Source organism: Aotus nancymaae, unplaced genomic scaffold (genome assembly GCF_030222135.1).
Source record: "Aotus nancymaae isolate 86718 unplaced genomic scaffold, 86718_ANA_hifiasm-v0.15.2.pri h1tg000076l, whole genome shotgun sequence".
NCBI lineage: Eukaryota > Metazoa > Chordata > Mammalia > Primates > Aotidae > Aotus > Aotus nancymaae.
Window position 1 is genome coordinate 1,528,374 of NW_026988491.1, and position 21,874 is coordinate 1,550,247.

Below are 21,874 nucleotides of genomic sequence, written 5' to 3' on the forward strand. Positions count from 1 at the left end.
ACCACCACGCTGATGCTCCCACCTCAGTAAGCTTCACTGGGGCCACCACAACTCTCTCAACCTCTGTGCCTTTGTTCCTGGTGCTCCAGGGCTGCCAAGTACAGCTGTGCACATTGGGCATAGCACAGGAGCATCACATTCACATGGTAGACATCCCAGATTTATACCAATAATTTCTAGCAGATGGCAGTAAAATGTCTTGAGGAAGAGGCATCTTTTTTATCATTTGCACAAAGGTGCCATGGGGGTAGTGGGGACCCTGCTGTTTCCTCTGCCTGGAATATCATCTCCCCTATTCTCCATCAAGCAAGCTCCAGCTCCATCTTTCAAAGCCTCCTTAAGATAGTCCCTCCGCCCAGAAGATATCCATAGCAACCCCCACCCCCTGTTCCTCCAGGCTGTCTGCATAGATTAATGATTAATAACATCAATCAATATTAACTATTGATATGGGAAACAATAGTGCCTGGTGGAGATTTCCAGACGAGATGATTCTTGATGGGCCCCAGCCCCAGGATTGAGTAACGCTGAATCAGATACAAGAAAAGGATACTGTTTTCAACCTTTATTGATTAAATCACGGAGGAAAAAAGTCTCAGTTTGGTGCAGAGACAGAGTCTTTCCCTGTGGCCCAGGCTGGACTGCAGTGATCTCAGCTCACTGCAACCTCACGCCACACTTCAAGCGATTCTCCTGCCTCAGCCTCCTGAGTAGCTGGAATTACAGGCGCCTGCCACCACACCCGGCTAATTTTTTGTGTTTTTGGTAAAGATGGGGTTTCACGATGTTGGCCAGGCTGGTCTCAAACTCCTGACCTCAAGTGATCCACCCGCCTCAGCCTCCCAAAGTGCTGGGATTACAGGCGTGGGTCACCACATCTGGCCTACATGTTTGCTTTCTATGTTTATGATACTGATTTTCCACTTCCTGTAGTATTATAAAGCTTTATTTACAAATCAATGCATTTAAGGACAAAAAGGTAAGCCTATTTAAATAAAAATATCAGCAATAATAGACCAGGTGTCATGCAGCAGTGCAAAAAATCCTGAGGGGGATGTGCAAATAGCTAGAGTTTGAAAAAAAATCTTTAGATTTGTCTTGAAGAGTGCAGGCTCTGGAGCCAGAGAGCCTGAGTTCGAGTCTTGACTTGCTAACTGTGTGACCTTGGGAAAATAACTTCCCGTCTGTGAGCCTCACTTTCCTCACGTGTTAAATGAGAATGACTATAATACCAACCTCCCAGAGTGGTCTTCATAATGAATAAGGCCAAGTACTTGCCCTGCACCCCAGCACATCCATTCAGGACCCAGAAACCAACCCGTCTTCCCTGACCTGCAGCACAAATGCCCTGGCTGGACCATCTCTTACCTAGTACCCTGGATAGCATCTCACAGGTGTATCTGGGTTTCCCCTGCTAGGCCAAGCAAGCTCCCTAATGGCAGGAACTCGGCCTTATTCATTTCTGCCTACGCATTGGGTAGAGTCACATAACGGGCATAAAGAACTTTTCAGTGTTTGCTGCTTTTATTATTGTTGTAATTATTAAGACCGAGGAAGTCACAGCCCAACAACTATGGGGTCCTCAAGGCACACATCTGTTTACAGATCCAGGAGACCTTTTGGCTTTAGGGACTTTTATTTGCCTGGCAAAAATGGGGGAATCATTGAGCCTGAAGAAGGGGTGGGGCAAAGTAGGAGAATGAGGTGTGGACTCACTTGGGGGACTCTGTGGCCAGGACAGGGAAGGAGCCCTCAAGGTGCCACTGCTTGTCACGCAGGCGACGTAGGGACTGCATCTGTGGCTGGAAGGCCCCCCACTCGTTCCAGTGCCGGAAGTCGCCAGGCTCCAGGAGGTACTGGTACCCGCGGTAGCCGGGATATTGATAGCCAACCCATCTGAGAGGAGAGTGAGAAGGGCAGAATGGAGACTGCGAGCCTCGTTGCCTGGCACCCAGACCCTGGCCAGACCAGCCTGTCCTTCACTGCTCCCTACTGTCTGCTCTCTATCCTCCCCCTCTGTCCTGGCTCTATCCCTTCCTGCTCTGTGCCCTGGGGCAAGGGGTTTCTGTTTATTCTAGGGGTTTTTCTGAGACAGAGTTTCACTCTTGTTGCCCAGGCTGGAGTCCAATGGTGCAATCTTGGCTCACCACAACCTCCGCCTCCCATGTTCAAGGAATTCTCCCGCCTCAACCTCCCAAGTAGCTGGGCTACAGGTGCCCGCCACCACACCCGGCTCATTTTTTTTGTATTTTAGTAGAGATGGGGGTTTCACCATGTTGGTCAGGCTGGTCTCGAACTTCTGACCTCAGGTGATCTACTACCTCGGCCTCCCAAAGTGCTGGGATTACTGGCGTGAGCCACCGCACTCAACCATGGGTTTTTGTTGTTGTTGTTGCATGGGTTTTTGTGGGTTTTTATTTTTATTTTTTATTTTTTGGGATGGAGTCTTGCTCTTGTCACCCAGGCTGGAGTGCAATGGCATGATCTTGGCTCACTGCAACTCCTGTCTCCTGAGTTCAAGAGATTCTCCTGCCTCAGCCTCCCTAGTAGCTGGGATTACAGGTGCCTGCCACCACGCCTAGCTAATTTTTTTTTGTACTTTTAGTAGAGACGGGGTTTTGCCATGTTGGCCAGGCTGGTCTCGAACTCCTGACCTCATGATCCACCCGCCTCAGCCTCCCAAAGTGCTGAGATTACAGGCGTGAGCCACTGCACCCAGCTGCCCTGGGGCAAGGATGTTGCCTCTCTGGTAGCCTCAGTTTCCTTTGCTAGGAAGTGAGCGTGGTCACAGTGCCTGGTTTTAAGAGTGTTGGAGAGAGCCAGATGGAAAATGCGCCTTGAGTGTTTGCTAAGCGTGTTGGCTGTGCATGGTAGGAATATTAATACACATCCCATTGAATGTGATGGTGCAGGGCTCAGAGAACGCAATCAAAAGAAGCAAGAATAGGTCTTGGGGGCTGGTTATCAATGAAGCAAATGAAAGACAGGAAGTGTTATTTCAAAAAATTGGTTTCCTTTGTAGGTAAGTGAATCTGTGTGTAGCAGTTGGGAACACACACTCCGGTGTGAAACATACCTGGGTTCAAATCCTAGCTCTGCCATTGATTTACTAAGCTGTGAGAATCTGGGTAGATGAGGTATCAGAACCTCAATGTACTGTCTGTAAAATGGGGATGATAATGCACCTACCTCCTTGGCTTGTTATAAAGGTTTAATCATTATTTATCTAAAGAGGTTAGCACAGGGCTTGATACGAGTAAGCACTCAATAGAAGTTATCATCAGCGATTAATTTCTAACATCTCTCATTGTCTTTGCTGAGAGGATGTTTCCAGGGCTCTCCCAGACCCCCTCCCTATATTTGAAAACCTGGTTTAAGTCCCAGCCTCTTCAGATAAACCTTTGACCTGCCCTCCGCCCTAACATCCACAGCCATCCTAGAAACCTACTATCCTCCTCTGACCTCCTGCAACACGATGCCCTGGCTGGCCTATCCCTTACTTAGTATTGTTGGACACCATCTCACAGGTATATCTGGCTTTCCCCTGCTAGGCCAAATAAGTTCCTTGACGGTAGGAACCTGGCTGTGGGAACCTGGCTGTATTCATCGCTGTTTTCCCCAGTGTTCGTAGCACAATGCCTGGCTCACAGACAAAGCTCAATATATTTCAGATGGCTTGAATGGCAGGGATGTAGGTTTCCGGGAGGTAGAAAGGAACAGGAAAAAGGCCCTGGCCCTGATGGTGTTATAGGAGCTCAGAACAAGTCTGGGAATGGAGAGGCAGAGCCTTACATTTAAGAGGAGATCAGGGGTGTCTGGCATGGTCATTTGGAGGCAGGGGGATGGATAAAGTGACTCCTTTAATCGAGCCCTTCCATGTATTCTCATGGCATAAGGTCATGGGGCTCTGTTTTGGTAACTCCAGATCCCAAGAATTGAGAGCAGAAAGGGCCCTCTTAGATCAGGGAGTTTTGTGTGCCCATTGCCTAGCTGGCAAGACTGAGGGGCAGAGAGGTTTTTAGGCTCACTCAAGTTCCTCAGCATGTCAGTTGCAGGGTCAGGGGCATCTCATGATGCAAATTCACTGCTCAGAACTCATTCTGCTCGTTCTCCCAGATGCTCCCAATCTCCCTAGACATCCCCTATCCCTGGATGCGTCCAGCCTCATCTATCCACATCAGCTCTGACCCTTTTCGTTGATTATTCCTTCAACCCCAATTAGGTTTAGCAGCTCCTATTTTCTCCATCTAACAGCTTTTTAGAGCTAATTGCCAGATTTGTTTACACTGACCTGGAATTTCTCAAAGTTTGACTCTATTCCCCAGGAGAATAAAGCTCTATTGGCTGAAGCCCAGGAACCCACACTGGGAGACTGTGGGAGGGGCCAAGGCCTTCTCTAGGAATCTGATGTTATAACCTATCAGAGGAGCAGCCTCTGATTCTGCCTGTGCTTCAGGCAGTGGGTGTTTATCTGGCAGGAGGGATGCTTACGTTCCGCTGGAGACCTTCACACTGCCCACGCGGTCACTGAAGCCGTGGACCCAGAGACTGGGCGCATCATCCCCCTGGATCTCTATGGTGTTGCCCTTGAAGTTGGCCCCTTCAAACAGGGAGATCTTGTGCTCCTGGGAGTCCTGGAGAAAGAGAGGGTGGGTCAGGTGTGTGGAGTACAGATGGGACAAAGAGAAGAAACTTAGTGGGCCTTCTGGATGTGGAGGGAGAGAGCTGAGCCTGTTCAGGCCACTGTGGGACTCTCCAGGACCACTGCTGTCTAGTCTGGAAGGAGACATAAGGAAAACGGGATGACAGCTCCCATGTCACAGCGTCCTCGTGAGGATGAAATCCATGCATCCATATAGAGCATTGAGCAGGATGCCTGGCATACATCAAGTGCTCAATAAATGCATTTATTAGCTAGGTGCTATGGCTCATGCCTATAATCCCAGCACTTTGAGAGGCCCAGGTGGGAGGATTGCTTGAGGCCAAGGTTTCAAGACCAGCCTGAGCAACATAGTAAGCTCCTGTCTCTCAAAAAAGTATATATATTTTTTGAGACGGAGTTTTGCTCTCGTTACCCAGGCTGGAGTGCAATGGCGTGATCTCGGCTCACTGCAACCTCCGCCTCCTGGGTTCAGGCAATTCTCCTGCCTCAGCCTCCTGAGTAGCTGGGATTACAGGCACGCACCACCATGCCCAGCTAATTTTTTTGTATTTTTAGTATAGACGGGGTTTCACCATGTTGACCAGGATGGTCTCGATCTCTTGACCTTGTGATCCACCTGCCTCGACCTCCCAAAGTGCTGGGATTACAGGCGTGAGCCACTGCGCCTGGCCTCAAAAATATTTTTTAAAAATTTGCCAGGCACATGCCTGTAGTCTCAGCTACTTGGGAGGCTGAGGCAGGAGGATTACTTGAGCCCAGGAGGTTGAGGCTGCAGTGAGCCATGATTACACCACTGCACTCCAGCCTGGGTGACAGAGCAAGACTCTGTCTCAAAAAAAAAAAAAAAAGTTTATTATTTTTTAAATTATGGTCAGGGACAAAAAGGCTCAGAGAGGTCAAGCTTATTGATCAACATCACACAGCCAGGGAGGGGGGCAGCATCTTTCAGAGAAACATTTCATTCCTAAGTCCAATCAATGAATGTCCCTGTGCAATCAGGAGTTTAACCAATTGCCCTTTTGTAAATGCTTCTTACAAACCAGGTGAAATAAGGAACATTAGTGGAACACAGATTGAGGTTCAAATCCTGCCTCTGACATTTATGCTCTGGTGATCTTGACATTTTACTCTGCCTCCCTCAGAGCCTCAGTTTGTTTATCTTTAGAATGAGGTTACTGCCAGGCATGGTGGCTCACACCTGTAATCCCTGCACGTTGGGAGGCTGAGGCAGGTGGGTCACCTGAGGTCAGGAGTCCAAGACCAGCCTGGCCAACATGGTGAAACTCTGTCTCTACTAAAAATACAAAAATTAGCCAGGTGTAGTGGCACGTGCCTGTAATTCCAGCTACTCAGGAGGCTGAGGCAGGAGAATCGCTTGAACCTGGGAGGCGGAGGTTGCAGTGAGCTGAGATCACGCCACTGCATTCCAGGCTGAGCGACAGAGCGAAACTCTGTCTCAAAATAAATAAATAAATAAATAAATAAAATAAAATGCATATTATCTTAGCCTGGCGCATAGGACAGTTGTAGGGATTATGTAAAAGGCAGGTAATATGCCAGCACGTAGTTGGTGCTTAAAAATGGGTGCTGTGGGCCGGGCATGGTGGCTCATGCCTATAATCCCAGCACTTTGGGAGGCTGAGACGGGTGGATCACGAGGTCAAGAGATCGAGACCATCCTGGTCAACATGGTGAAACCCCGTCTCTACTAAAAATACAAGAATTAGGCCAGGCGCGGTGGCTCAAGCCTGTAATCCCAGCACTTTGGGAGGCTGAGGTGGGTGAATCACGAGGTCAAGAGATCGAGACCATCCTGGTCAACATGGTGAAATCCTGTCTCTACTAAAAATACAAAAAATTAGCTGGGCATGGTGGTGCGTGCCTGTAATCCCAGCTACTCAGGAGGCTGAGGCAGGAGAATTGCCTGAACCCAGGAGGCGGAGGTTGCAGTGAGCCGAGATCGCGCCATTGCACTCCAGCGTGGGTAACAAGAGCGAAACTCCATCTCAAAAAAAAAAAAAAAAAAAAAAAATTAGCTGGGCATGGTGGCACACGCCTATGGTCCCAGCTACTCGGGAGGCTGAGGCAGGAGAATTGCTTGAACCCAGGAGACGGAGGTTGCGGTGAGCCGAGATCGTGCCATTGCACTCCAGCCTGGGTAACAAGAGTGAAACTCCATCTCAAAAAAAATAAATAAATAAAAAGGGTGCTGTGATTATCTACTGTTATTCACCACTGCTAGGAGGAAGAGGAGCCTAGGATTATAGATGAAGAACGGTCTTGTTAATTCTTTCAGAATAAAGGAGAGCAGCTCAGGGAAGGCTTCATGGAAAAAATGACACTTGAGAGGGGACTTGGAGGTTAAAGAGGAGTGTGCAAAGCTGAGAGGGGAAGGAAGGTTGAGGGGAGGCACTGAGGCAGAGAAGGCATAGGCAAAGGCTGGGAAGTGGGGATGTGCAAAGAAAATATCTGCGTGGACAGGATAAAGAAGGGCAAGTGCACGGTGCCAGGCAGGGATGGAAGCACAGGGGACCCTTCGGGCCATGGTAAGACAAAGGCCTTTAGTGCAATTACTCACCAGTGGTAAACGTACTCAGTGGTAACAACGATTACGTATGACTGCTACAGTCTTGAGGTCCTTGGGAAGGTTATTACTCAATGACTCCCCATTGCTAGTGGGGTCAAGACTGAATTTACCTATGAGAACCTGCAAGACTGGCCTCTGCCAGCACCTCCCCTCCCATCTGCCTCCCTCACTCCTCCACTCCCTCTGCTGCAGCTTCGCTGGCCACCTTTAATTTTCTCGGTCCCACCAGTCCATCCTTGCTCCAGGAGTTCTGCACGCACAGTTCCCTGGAAGGCTTTTCCATCTGTTCTTCACATGGCTGACTTGGTTTCCAAACTTTGTGAGAGCTGGCTTCCCTGACCACCCCTGCCCACTCCACCTCTAACAGTATCTGAGTCCCCGATTCCCGTTTCTGCTTTCCTAGTTACATTGCACAGCCCTTGTTAACGCCTACCATGGTAGATTAATCCATTGGAGATGGATTCCCATGATTAGGTTTTCTTTCTTTTTTTGAGATGGAGTCTCTGTCTGTCACCAAGCTGGAGTGTAGTGGCATGATCTCGGCTCACTGCAACCTCCACCTCCTGGGTTCAAGTGATTGTCCTTCTTCAGCTTCCTGAGTAGCTAGGATTACAGGTGCACGCCACCATGCCCAGCTAATATTTGTATTTTTAGGAGAGACGGGGTTTCATCATGTTGGCCAGGATGGTCTCCATCTCTTGACCCTGTGATCCATCTGCCTCAGCCTCCCAAAATGCTGGGATTACAGGCGTGAGCTACTTTGCCCGGTCCCATGATTACGTTTTCAATAGCTGCCTCCCTGGGTAGCTTAAGTCTCATGAAGACGGGACCTAGTCTGTTTGATACATAGTTTTGCACTCAGAGCCTAGATCAGAGCCTGGCAGAAGTAGGCCAATTGGTCAGGCACAGTGGCTCACACCTGTAATCCCAGTGCTTCAGGAGGCCAAAGCAGGTGGATCACGAGGTTAGGATTTCAATTCCAGCCGGGTCAATATAGCGAAATCCTGTCTCTACTAAAAATGCAAAAATTAGCTGGGTGTGGTGGCACACACCTGCAGACCCAGCTACTCGGGAGACTGAGGCAGGTGAAGCACTCGAACCTGGGAGGTGGAGGTCGCAGTGAGCTGAGATAGCACCACTGCACTCCAGCCTGGACAACAGGGTGAGACTCCATCTCAAAACAAACAAAAAAAATTATGAGATTTTTTTTTTGCAATTCTTTTAAAGCTCATCAGTTAGTGTTAGTGTTAGTGTATTTTATGTGTAGCCCAAGACAATTCTTCTTCCACTGTGGCCCAGGGAAGCCAAAATATTGGGCATCCCTGATTTAGACCATTGGATCTCAGCCCTGGCTGCACAGATGGACTACTTAGAGAGCATAGAAAAGATATCAGTGCCTGAGTCCCAGTGCCAGAGATTCAGAATTAATTGGTCTGGGGTGGAGTCTAGGCATTGAGATTTCTAAAAATTTCTAATAATATATTTTATTTAAACAAATATACCTGGGCTGGGTGCAGTGGCCCACGCCTGTAATCCCAGCACTTTGGGAGGCTTAGGCGGGCAGATCATGAGGTCAGGAGTTCGAGACCAGCCTGACCAACATGGTGAAACCCTGTCTTTACTAAAAATACAAAAATTGGCTGGGCATGGTGGCAGGCGCCCATAATCCCAGCTTCTTGGGAGGCTAAGGCAGGAGAATCGCTTGAACCTGGGAGGTGGAGATTGCAGTGAGCTGAGATCGCACCACTGTGCTCCAGCCTGGGCAACAGAGTGAGAAATAAACAAAACTAAACTAAAACAAATATACCTAAAATATTATATTTTCAATATGTAACCAATATAATGACATCAATGTATGGTTGACATTCTTAAATTTTTTTTACTATGTATTCAAAACCTAGTGTACATTTTACACTATGACACATCTCCATTTAGTCTAGCCAAAATCCAAGTGTCCAATGGCCACATATGGCTAGTGTTTATTATATTGAATAGCAAGCTTCTAGAAGCTACTGGAAATGCCCTGGGTGATCACCCTTCCAAGCAAATCCCTTGACATAGGTTGGCATATAAGAACCATTCAATGATTGAGAGACATATCTGTGAATTCTTTTTTTTCTTTGTTTTGAGACAGAGTTTCACAATGGTGTAATCTCGGCTCACTGCAACCTCCCTATCCTGGGTTCAAGCGATTCCACTGCCTCAGCCTCCCTAGTAGCCGAGATTACAGGCACCCACCACCATGCCTGGCTAATTTTTGTATATTTAGTAGAGACAGAGTTTCGCCACGTTGACCAGGCTAGTCTTGAACTCCTGACCTCAGGTGATCCACCTGCCTCGGCCTCCCAAAGTGCTGGGATTACAGGTGTGAGCCACCACACGTGGTACATCTGTGAATTCTTACAGAAATTATATCATGAAGGCAAACAATTCAGTCTTACATTCTGAGAAAAGCATTGGGAATGATCTGTTTGAATAATCCATTAAGATAAATTTGGTGATGTCAAAACAGCTGGTGGTTGGCACCTGATAGCCTCAAATGCACACTCATGAAAATTCTTATAAATGTTCCCATCACGGGTGACAAAAGTCAGTTACCATCAGCAACTAACATCGGTGAGTAAGATGTAGCTCGTTCATGACTCAGCATCAACTCAATTCTGGAAAAAACTGTGAATCACTTGGAGATATTGCCACCATTTTGACCTTGAATCTTCTGGAAGTTGGCTTAAGCATTATAAGAAACTAATTCAGTATATTGCCTTATTATTAACAGCTTTGAGCTGCGTTTCTACAATATCCCTCTTCTTAGCCATTGCATGATCTGCAACCAGCACGTCTGGTGTTTTGGATGGGCACTGATTTTTTTTTTTTTCCCCAGGCACCAGACTGGAGTGCAGTGGCTCCATCTCAGCTCACTGCAATCTCCATCTCCTGGGTTCAAGCAATTCTCCTGTCTCAGCCTCCCAAGTAGCTGGGACTACAGCTGCGTGCCACCAAACCCAGCTAATTTTTGTATTTTTAGTAGAGACAGGGTTTCACCATGTTGGCCAGGATGGTCTTGATCTCTTGACCTTGTGATCCGCCTGCCTCGGCCTCCCAAAGTGCTGGGATTACAGGTGTGAGCCATGGCGCCAGGCCGGGGCACTGAAATTGTAAAAGCTTCCCCAGTCTTGGCATGGTGGCTCATGCCTGTAATCCTAGCACTTAGGAGTTCAAGGCTGCAGTGAGCTATGATCACTACTACACTTCAGCCTGGGAGACACGGCGAAACCTCATCTTAAAAAAAAAGCTCCCAGGAAGGTCTAAATGTGCAGCCAAGGATATTAAGAGAATCAGGGAAGATGATGAAGTTTTTAGCTCTAACTTGGAAGCATTTGCCGAGGGTTCCTAGCTGGGTATGTAGTGAGTGTGCAAAGGACACTGATGAATTGAGCTCAAGAACCCAATGTCCTTCGACAACTCAGAGGCTGCCACATCTCCCTGCCCACCATCCTCTCCTTCTTGCCCTTGTCAGATCTCAGACTGACCCCTGCCCGGCCCCGCCTGGCTGATTCCTCAGCCCCAGCCACAGAGCCACTCACCATCTTGACGGGCCGGAAGGACATGAGCCGATCACTGCGGTAGCTGCTTGACCATGTGTCCCAGCGAGGGTACTCGCCTTTCTCCAGGATGAACATCTCCCCGCGGAAGTTGGACTGCTCAAAGGCAACCCAGCTGGACACAAGAAGGAGCGTGAGGCAGATGGGAGAAAAATGGTTAGTAGAACCCTCCATTCCATGCTTGCCTCTCTCTCCTGTGGCACGGCAGCCCCGAGGCCAGTAGAAAAGTCCAAAGGGGGCCCAACATGTCTGGGTCTGATTTTAGGCTATGACACTTAAAAGCTGTGTGACTATGGGCAAGTGACTTCGCCTCTCTGAACCTTTGTTTCTCATCTACACTCACATGCCTATTTCCTTAGAGTTGGTGAAGGATTAAGTGAGATGAACTTGTGTGATTGTTTGAGCACGCTGTTTCTCTAGATGTAGGGTTCACATGTGCTTCAAGTACTGTGAGGACTTGGAGCCAAGAAACACATAGACATTTTAAACTTGACTCCAGATAGGAGAACGTCTGTTTGATGTCAATGTGCCTTTAACACTTACTAATCTCTCCTTTTTTTTTTTTTTTTTTTTTTTTTGGTAAGAAGGGAGAAAAGGCCACTAGCCCAGAATCTCCAGCACACATGGTATAATAGCAACATTGTAATACTTTTGTGTTCATTGTTAATTTTGTATGGATACTTTTTACTTATAGGAAATAATACTAGCCTTCCATTTATAAAAGGTGGTGTAAAGGTTCTTTAAAAATGTGTTTATTTGGCCAGGCACGGTGGCTCACGCCTGTAATCCCAGCACATTGGGAGGCCAAGGTGGGCGGATCACCTAAGATCAGGAGTTCAAGACCAACCTGGCCAAAATGGTGCAACCGTGTCTCTACTAAAAATATAAACAGTAGCCCGAAGTGGCTCACACCTGTAATCCCAGAACTTTGGGAGGCTGAGGCAGGTGGATCATGAGGTCAGAGGTTCAAGACCAGCCTGACCAATGTGGCGAATCCCCGCCTCTACTTAAAATTACAAAAATTAGCCGGGCATGGTGGTGCGCACCTGTAATCCCAGCTACTTAGGAGGCTGAGGCAGGAGAATTGCTTGAAACTGGAAGGCGGAGGTTGCAGTGAGCTGAGAGCATGCCATTGTACTCCAGCCTGGACAACAGAGCGAGACTCAGTCTCAAAAAAAAAAAAAAAAAAAAAAAAAATTAACTGGGCGTGGTGGCAGGTGCCTGTAATCCCAGCTCCTCAGGAGGTTAAGGCAGGAGAATCACTTGAACCTGGGACATGGAGGTTGCAGCATTGAGATGAGATCGTGCCATTGCCCTCCAGTCTAGGGGACAAGAGCAAGACTTTGTCTCAAAAGAAATGTGTCTATTTGTGTTTAGCAGGATCGTTTTAAAGGAAATATATTAAATAAACAACAGACTCGAAGATACAGGGGATTTACTTGCTGGGTAAACACTGCCTGGCATTCGGGAGACACTTAGTAACCAGTATGGGGCAATGGGAAGGGAATGATGGTAATATCTACCCTCAGATACCTATGATAATTTAACGTAATAGTGCATAGGAAGGTGCTAGGCTCCTTACAAGGACTAATTAGACGTTTGAAATTAGATGGAAGATTTTCCTGGCTTTCCCAGTGAAGACTTATTAAGGATAGGAAGTGAGCTTGTATTGGAGGAACCAGGGATTGTGGCAATGTGGGTGAAGTAGATACAGCGGTCCCCATTCAGAGAATGGGACTCAGAGAAAGCTGAGACTAAGGAACCCCTTGACCTTTTCTACCTGTGTGTTCAAGAGTTCTCAGGGAACAAGAGAGGGATGCGGGGACACCGACATTAGCATCTTCTCCCAGGAGGCTGCTGGGACCCTGCTCTCCCCAGAAGGAGATGAGGATGATGGACTATCACCCTGGGCTAAGAGAGAAGGCATCACAAGAGCCTCAGGTCTTTGTGGTTAACAATGAGTTAACCACAATGGAGTGAATTAAAGATACGTTTGTCTTCTCAGAATAGAGTTGAATTTGCCTTAGCCCTGTCTGGCCTGGAGTAGGACAGAAATCAATGGAAGAATAGATGGATGGATGGACAGATGAATGGATGGGCAGATGAAAGCATAGTTGAATAGGTGGACAGGTGGATGGGTAGGTGGATGGATGAAGGGATGACTGAATGGACAGATAGGTAGATGGGTGAGTGGGTAGATGGACAGATTTATAGATGGATGGGTGGGTGATGGAGAATAAACAGTGGGGAGGGGCATGCATGCATATAAATGGAGAATAAATGTATGTATGGATAGACCTGTAGATCAATGGGTAGTTGCATGGGTAAGTGCATGGATGATGAATACACGGGTGGGTAGATGCATGGGTGAATAACGAGGGAGCCTTGGAATGTGGTTTCATGTAGGAGTTAAGAGGACAGACCCTGGAAACAGACAGAACTGAGTTCCAATCCAAGCTTGCCATGTATTTGCTGCATGAACTTGGGCGGCACTTAGGCTTGCTAAGCTTTGGTAACAGAGAAGAAACAATTGCATCTGCCTCATTGGGAGGTTAGGAGGGCCTAAAAGAGGGAATGCGGCTGGGCGTGGTGGCTCATGCATGTAATCCTAGCACTTTGGGAGGCTGAGGCGGGTGGATCACAAGGTCAGGAGTTCGAGACCAGCCTGGCCAATATGGTGAAACCCCATCTCTACTAAAAATACAAAAATTGCCAGGCGTGGTGGCTGGCACCTGTAGTCACAGCTACTCAGGAAGCTGAGGCAGGAGAATCGCTTGAATCCGGGAGGCAGAGGTTGCAGTGAGCCGAGATCACGCCACTGCACTCCAGCCTGGGTGACAGAGCAAGACTCTGTCTCAGAAAAAAAAAGGCGGGGAGAATGCATGGGACAGATACAGCACAGAGTAAACCCCCAAATTAATACTGCTCATAATTAAAGGGAGAAGGAAACTGGAGGTCTAGGGTTACGGAAAAACAGATACTTTGGTGATCTTGCCACCATGCCTGATGTCCCCCTGAAATCTCCCCTCTCTTCTTGAGAAGGACCAGTGAGGACCTACATTTTAAATGTTTATGTCTATCCCTTTTCTTATCTCCCATGGTTCATTTCAACCTGCAAGCAAATAGAGAGGGTAGGGCAGGAATTTTGATTTACAAGATATGGAAACTGAGGCTTAGAGGGGTTAAATCCCCAGCCTGAGGTCACACGATGATGTCAGGTGTCAGGCTATAGTCTCCTGGGTTTCAGGCAGGCAGGCCTCCCCACCTCTGTGCTGAAGACAACCTCTCCTCACTTCTCCATGCCACCCCACCCTCTTCATTCTTTTTTCCCATGGTCCTCCCAGCGCCCACACAGACCCAGGCCCCCAGACCACAGGCCCGTTTCCATGCCCATCAGGCACAGCCCCAAGGCACACGTCAGAGACCAGCTGCACCTTTGTTTGAGGAGAAATACTCTGGGTTTGAGTCACTGGTACTGAAAAAAGCCTGAAAACCCAAGCTGGCCACATCCGGTAGCTTCTGCTCCCAGCTGGGTTTTGGGGCTGAGGGTGGAGCTGAGGCTGCATTGACCACACTGAGGGTGGAGTGGGTGCAGGAGGTAGGAATGGTCCTGGGGAGGGTCCGGGGTAAGTTGGCTAAATTCACAGGGCAGTGAGCTGGGTACGTGACCATCAGAGTCACCTGCCATGTTTGGATGCCTTCAAGGTGACAGGCTCATGCTGTATGATCTCCCTCAGACCTCAGAGTAATCCTGTGAGGAGTGGTGAGGGCCATTATTCTCCCCATTTCAAAGATGGGAAAACTGAGGCTTGGACACTGAACAAGGGAAACAGGGGAAGTCAGGACTCAAACCCAGGCTTGTCTGACCTCAAAGCCCATCTCAGAATGGGCTCAAAATACAGGCTGATTGGAACCCTTGGGGGCTTTCAAAGTGAGGAGACAAGAGCAAATGAGCCACGTGGATCTTGTCCTGGGGCTGCCCCTCCATCCTGACCTTAGCACACACAGGCTGGACGTGGGGCAGTCACTCCGCCCAAGGTTAGCTATCCTTGCTTTATATGGGAGTTGCTAAAGCTCTGGAAGCCCCAGAGACAGGAACAGGCAGTGAAGCATGGTGATTAAGAGCTTTGGGAGTGAAATCGATCAACCTGAGTTGAATCCTGGCTGTGCCACTTGCCACTAGGGGACCTTGGGCAAGAGACTTACCCCCTCTGAGCCTCAGTCTTTCTGTCTGTCAAGTGGGCATAAGAATAGCCTCTCCTTCCTACGTCACTGTGAATCATCAAAGTGCGACCCCAAGACAGTGGCTGGCACTGAGTGGGTGCTTCACAGATGCTTCTCATTACTCCCAGGCAGCTGGACACCCAGGAGAGGGGACAGCAAGTGGACATGTCACTCTGGCCTCTCTCTGCCCTCAGCAATGGGCTAGAGGTTTTGCTATAGTAGAAGCCGCATTTCTCCAGAGCCCAGAACCACGGCTTACTGCCAGTGTGATCTTATGCTAATTGGATCACCTCTCCGAGCCTCAGTTTCCTCATCTGTAAAATGAGATTGAGAACAATTCCTCCCTCTCTGGTTTGATGGGAGGATTGGAAATAACATCTGTGCCAGGAGCACGAATGGCCGCGGGCACGGTGCTGATGCTGGAGAAATGGCAGCTCCTGTGGTGTGGTGGTCTTACGGTGGCAGAGCGGGTGCCCCTCCTCCGCCCGGTACTCACGGTCCCGAGGTGACGATGATGCTGCGCACACGGTCGAAGCCACGGTCTCCCAGGTTCGAGCACTCCCCCGAGAATTCCACCCGACGGCCCTGGAAGTTTTCCTGTTCGAAGACCACCAGCTGTGGGAGAGAAGCCCCCAAGCCAGGGGCAGAGTGAGGGGGAGTCAAAAACTCATTCAGGATATAGATAAATAAAAGCAGGCAGTGAAGGGGTCACCTGAACGTGTGATGAACCATGGTTTGTGAAATGATCCTGTCCTCCCACTCCCCAATTCTTTATCTCTTTTTTTTTTTGAGTCTCACTTTCTCACCCTAGCTGAAGTGCAGTGGCATAATCACAGCTCACTGCAACCTCTGCCTCCCAGGCTGAAGCCATCCTCCCACCTCAGCCTCCTGAGTAGTTGGGATTACAGGCACGCACCACCATGCCGTTATTTTTTGTATTGTTTTGTGGAGACAGGGTTTTGCCATGTTGCCAGGCTGGTCCCTAACTTCTGAGCTCAAGTGATTGGCCCGCCTTGGCTTCCCTTGCAACTGGCCTCGCACCCTAATTCTGAAGCAAAGATCTGCGCCATCATTAGGAACTTACGAACCTCCCTTTCAGGCCTTTCTTCATGCTGTTCCTCCTGCCTGGAATGCCTTCTCCACCACATATCTCCAGCTTGGAGCTGCTGCCGCCTAACTAAAGTTCCCTAACCCATGTTCTAGGCTCAATATTCTGTTTTAGGCTCAGACGCCACCTTCACCAGGAAGCCTTCCTTGATTGCCCCCTCCCCCATCGGCCTTGGTTGAGCATCCTCCACTGTGCTCTCCCCATTAGCAGCACAACTAACCCACCACGGTCACTGCTGTTTTGCTTTGGGGTCTCCCTCTCCCTCTGCACTCCCTCTCTCCCATTACCCAGCCCCTCCAAAGACCAAAGGCTCCTCCAGGGCAGGACTTCAGATTAATCTATTTCTGTATCTTCATCCCCAGCCCCAGTACCTACCATAGAGCTGATGCTCAGGAGACACTTGCAAATCCAACCCTCCACAGCAGAGGGGAAAACTTGAGACAGTCTTCTCTTCTCACTAAGCCTCATGTTTTGGTTCCTTGTTCACTTGCTGTTCCAAGTTGGGACAACTTTGCCATTCACACGGACCGAGGCAATTGTCTGCCTTCTTTGAGCCTGAGTTTCCCCAGCTGTAAGGCGGGAGGTTCACATAACCGTGACCCAGCACTTCCACTCCTACCCTTGTTCACTCAAGAGAAACTCCTATATGTATGCCCCAGGAGACAGGGATAAGAATGTCCAAGCCGGCTGCACGCAGTGGCTCAAGCCTGTAATCCCAGCACTTTGGGAGGCTGAGGCACCAGATCACGACGTCGGGAGATCAAGACCATCCTGGTCAACATGGTGAAACCTGGTCTCTACTACAATACAGAAAATTAGCCAGGCATGGTGGCACGCGCCTGTAGTCCTAGATACTTGGGAAGCTGAGGCAGGGGAATTGCTTGAACCTGGGAGGCGGAGGTTGCAGTGAGCCGAGATTGTGCCACTGCACTCCAGCCTGGTGACAAAGTGAGACTCCATCTCAAAAAAAAAAAAAAAAAAAAAAAAATCCAAGCTGTGCTGTTCACCAGAGCAAAGCCAGCAACCACTGAAATCGTGTTCAGCAGGAAAGAGATGGTCACGCTCTGAAATACCATGCAGAAGCCAGAATGAATGACCCGCAGTCATGCCCAACAATATGAATGGATATTAGGGATCTCACAGTAAGTGAAAAGTACAAAGAAAAACCCAGAATAATCACATTGCCTATTTCAATAAGTTAAAACCCAGAAAATCAGCCGGGCGCGGTGGCTCACGCTCTTAATTCCAGCACTTGGGGAGGCTGAGGCTAGGAGTTTGAGACCAGCCTGGATAATATGGCAAAACCCTTTCTCCACCAAAAATATGAAAATTCACCAGTCTCATAACCCATTCTCAAAATAAATAAATAAATACAAAAAACAAGTAAATAAATAGACATGTGTATATACATTTTTAAAAGAATAATGCATAAAATTGTATACAAAATCAAGCAAGCAGATTACAGACACAGGTTGAGGACAGGATGGTATTTCCTGGAGTTGGGGAGGAAAATGATGGGCTCGAGGGAGACAGCTTAGAGCTAGGTAGAAGGTTTTTAACCAAGTCCTGCTTTTATATGGGTGGTGGGTTTGTAGGCGCATGTTACGTTATTAGAAATCAACTGATGATTAAATAGGTACATACACAAAAGCCAGCCACGCACAGACCATACGAGAGCATGTCACGAACCAAGGATCACAAAATGACCTATTTCTGTGCACCTGAGGATGAAACCAAACCAAGCCAAGTCCCAGGGGACTGGACACCTTGCTCCACGGGATCCCTTTCAGCCCAGAACACCTGGATCAATTTTCAGGAGGCTCTGAGGCCATCCTGCTGCCCCAGCCTCCAAGGACAGCTGGTTCCCTGCTGCTAAGCCAGCTCACTGCCTTTTTGTCTCCTTTTTTGTTTTTCTTGCTTTCGATAAACTCCAAGCATGTTCGCATGCAGGTGTCCTGATTGCCAGGTGTCCCTTCAGCTGTGAAGTGTTACGTTTTGGTTCTTGTTACCATACAACTCCACAGCAGGTCCCCCCCTTTTATTTTTATTTTTTTTGAGACAGAATCTCACCCTGTCTCTCAGGCTAGAGTGCAGTGGCACGATCGCTGCTCACTGCAACCTCCACCTCCCGGATTCAAGTGATTCTCCTGTCTCAGCCTCCCAAATAGCTGGGATTACAGGCACCCGCCACCATGCCAGGGTAATTTTTGTATTTTTAGTAGAGACGGGGTTTCACCATGTTGACCAGGCTGGTCTCGAACTCTTGACCTAAGGTGATCCACACGCCTCGGCCTCCAAAAGTGCTGGGATTACAGGCATGAGCCACTGTGGCCATCCCCCCTTTTTCTAAGTGTGTCAAGACCCTTGGCTATTTTTGGGGCTCCCAGATTGACTGGGCCACACTTGTGTCCCAGAAGGGGGAGGGAGGAGGAGGAAAAAAGAGAACAGAGACAGAGGATGAGCGTATGGGGAGGTAGAGAAGAAGAAAAGGGAGAGGAAATAGAAAGGAGTGGAAATAGGCAAAGGAAAAGGACGAGGAAGAGGTGTGGAGGAGTTAGAGGTGAACGAGGAAGAGCAGGAGGAGGAGGAGAAAGAGGAAAAAGGAGGAGGCGGAGGAGGGAAAAAAGCAGAGAAGGAGCGGCACCCAGCCACTGCACCCCCAGGTCCTTACCCTGTAGGTCCCAGGAGGCAGCTCCCCCGCCTTGGCGCTGGTAATAGGCACGGTGGTTGGGCCCAGGGCGGTGCTGGGAGTAGGGGATGTTCCTGCAGGTGGGGCTCCCTTCCCCTTGGTATCAGGCCCTGGATTCACCGCCACTGGGGCCGAGGCCTTCGCAGTCTGAGACATGGTTCCTGCCTGCAAAAGTCTATAAAGAAACCTTGGCTTTTGGGGATGAGAGCCCCAACCCGCCTCCTGCCCTCAGAGCTTCCAGCCTCCTTGGAGCTCCTTTCCATCCCTTCTCCCCAGCCAAGACCCTCCAGTCTGGGAGCCGCTCATCCTATATATATCTTTTTCCTCCAGGCTTTTAACCATGCTGTTCCCTCCACCAGCTGTCCCACCCTCCATTGCCCGGCTACGGCCTTCCTTAGCCCCCTGCAATTTTCCACACTGCTTATCACACCGATTTGCTCGTGTGACTTCCATTCACCTCTCCAGACTAATAAGTCCCATTTGGGAGTACTTAAGGTATGCTGGGCACTGGGACATACATTCATTAACCTATCCGACCACGACCCTAACTCCATGGAGTAGCTGCTGTCACGATCCCCTCTGAGCAGTAGAGGGCTGGAGAAGGAAGCGGCCCAGCTCAGGCCCACACAGCGACTAAGTGATAGGGCTCGGATTTCAACTCAACTGGCTAGTAAAGGGCTCTGCAGTTTTCTTGACCTGATTTATTCACCGCCCATCCCTAACACTTGGCTCTGCGCCTGGCACATAGGAGCTGCTCAATTAACATTTGTTCAGAAGATGAATGAATGCCTGCTCCCAGCTCCTTTCCCAATCCGCTTCCTCTGGGATTCTCTGGGGGGGTTGGTGTATGGATGCAGATACAGGCCGGGGACTGGGGCATACGGGAGGACCCAAGAGGATGTATTTACTGCACATGGAGGGCTCTGAAAATGAGGACTGGCTGGGCAGGCATTGGGTGGAGAGGGCTTTGGTCAATTACAGCGGTTCCTTGTTGCTTTGGGGTCATGGACTCCTTTGAATGTTTGATGAATACCTCAACTTTGTCCCCAGACAAAAATAATGCCCCCTTTAACTTTGGAGACAATGTTAAGGGATTTGAGGACCCCCCTGATAGCACAGATTAAGACCTTCTGGTCCAGCTGATTCCGGAACATACTCTGTGTGAAGGAGCTAGTTGGGATAAGCAGGTCCCTCCCGAGCCTCCTCCAGGAAGGCGGTGCGTATTCTGGGGTGCCCTGTTCATCAGGGGTGGGGCCAGACATCTGGGCCACATCTGTGGCTTTCAACACTCCCCTAGGGCTGGCAGCTGGACTTACTCCTTCCTGGAGACGTTCTCATTCTCTGTCTCTCTCCCCTTCGCCCTCTCCCTGTTCCTCCTCTCCTCCGTCTCTTTGCTGTCTGTTTCTTGCTTCTCTGCCTCTTTCCACCTGTCTTCTGGTCTGTGTCTCTCTCCCTCTCTGTTCCTCCGTCCCGTCCCCCACTATCTTGTCCTCTTTGTGTCTTTGCTTATCTCTCTATCTGTTCTTTTCTTACTATCTTGACTTCTCCCCATTTATTCTTTCGCTGTCTCTCTCCCCTCTCCTTCTCCGTCCCTTTCTTTCGCTCTCTGCTTCTCTCTGTCTTTATCTCCAGGCCCTGCCTCTCTGACTCGTATGGTCCTGCTATCTCTGCTTACGTCTCTCTGCCTCCCTTTTCTCTTCCCCTCCCGTTCAGCTCTCAGCTGCACTGCGGGTTCTCTCTTACCTGGGGACTTGCTACTTCCTGCTGGAGGACAGGCAGGCAGGCGGGTGCTATGGGTGACTAGAGGCCGACCCCCCATTTTATAGTCTGGCAGACATCAGGCCCTATAGTCTGTGGCACAAAGGGGAAGCTGGCTCAGCAGGCCTGGGCCGGGAGTGGGGTACTGGGGCCCCGACCTTGCCTGGATCACTGCAGACAGCAGCACTTTCCATTGTGAGACCAGCACACACAGCAGAAACCCTGGCCACAGCAGCTTCACCTTCCAACCCTCCCCTGTCCCCAAAGGGTCCCTGCTGGCTGCCAACTTGGGGCAGGGAAAAGGGGAGACCCTGAGAGGCAAGAGACCAGAGTTTGAATCCTGACTCAGCCACTATGTGCTGCGTGGCTTTTGGTAGGTCTCTACCCCTCGGGGGGCCTCTGCGTCTGCAGTGATAAGGTGGGCATGTGTCCCTATTGGATGCCACACAGAAAAGAAGGTGACAGTGAGCGTAGGAGAAGCGTTTTGTAAAGGCAGCTGCGGCTTTGATGTGGACAGCTTTTTTTACGGAGTGCTTACTGTGTGCTGACCCCGTGCTCTCTCTGCCAATCCCCAGGATGATCTGACTTATTTGGTACTTTCATTATGCCCATTTCACAGAAGAGGAAAGCAAAGGCATGGAGAGGTCAGAGCCAGCCCAGGCCAGCCAGCTCTGGACCTGTGTGCTTCCTTCTCCTGCTGTCCAGTCTTGACCTTGGCCTGAGGCCCCCATGACCTGACTTCCTGTCTGTAGGAAGGGGCGGGAAGCGGGGAGTCTCACTGTGCTCAGCTGGGTTGAATATTGGAGACCTGGGTCTTTTTCTTTTACCCACATTGGGTCCCATCCTTTCCTGACCTGTCGATGGTAACCTCTCCTGTCATCTCCCTTCCCTGCCTCTACCCAGGCCACGTTATCTGACACGGGGGACAGGGCTGGTGGCCAGGAATGTGACTGCCTGTCTCAGAGCCTCCTGCTCTGGGAAGCCCAGATGCCCAGCACATAGCACATCTTGCTCACCACTGGCCCCAGCACCTCGCTGGGCCTGGCTAGGTAGGTAGGGCCTGGTATATCGTGGGTTCTCAATCAATATCCAGTGACTAAATGGTGGTTCCAATGGATCGGGACAGAAGGTGGAGTACAGGGGAGATAGGGAAACCAAGGCAAGGAGAGAGAAGTAGAGAGGTAGAGACAGAGAAGTAACAGACAAAGAGAAAGGTGGGGACAGAGACACAGAGAGGCACAGG

At 49.5% G+C, this 21,874-nt stretch overlaps 1 protein-coding gene across 1 annotated transcript; it reads right to left on the bottom strand.

Annotated features, from left to right (window-relative positions):
• Positions 1 to 1,502: 1,502 nt before the first annotated feature.
• On the bottom strand, positions 1,503 to 20,667 carry CRYBB1 (crystallin beta B1). Its single transcript, XM_012464891.2, has 6 exons — positions 20,617 to 20,667; positions 18,856 to 19,048; positions 15,573 to 15,691; positions 10,835 to 10,967; positions 4,492 to 4,634; positions 1,503 to 1,896 (listed from the first exon to the last, which is right to left on the bottom strand). Exons 2-6 carry the CDS (start codon positions 19,027 to 19,029, stop codon positions 1,713 to 1,715), a joined length of 753 nt encoding a protein of 250 aa, XP_012320314.2. The 5' UTR covers positions 19,030 to 19,048; positions 20,617 to 20,667; the 3' UTR covers positions 1,503 to 1,712.
• Positions 20,668 to 21,874: the final 1,207 nt, after the last annotated feature.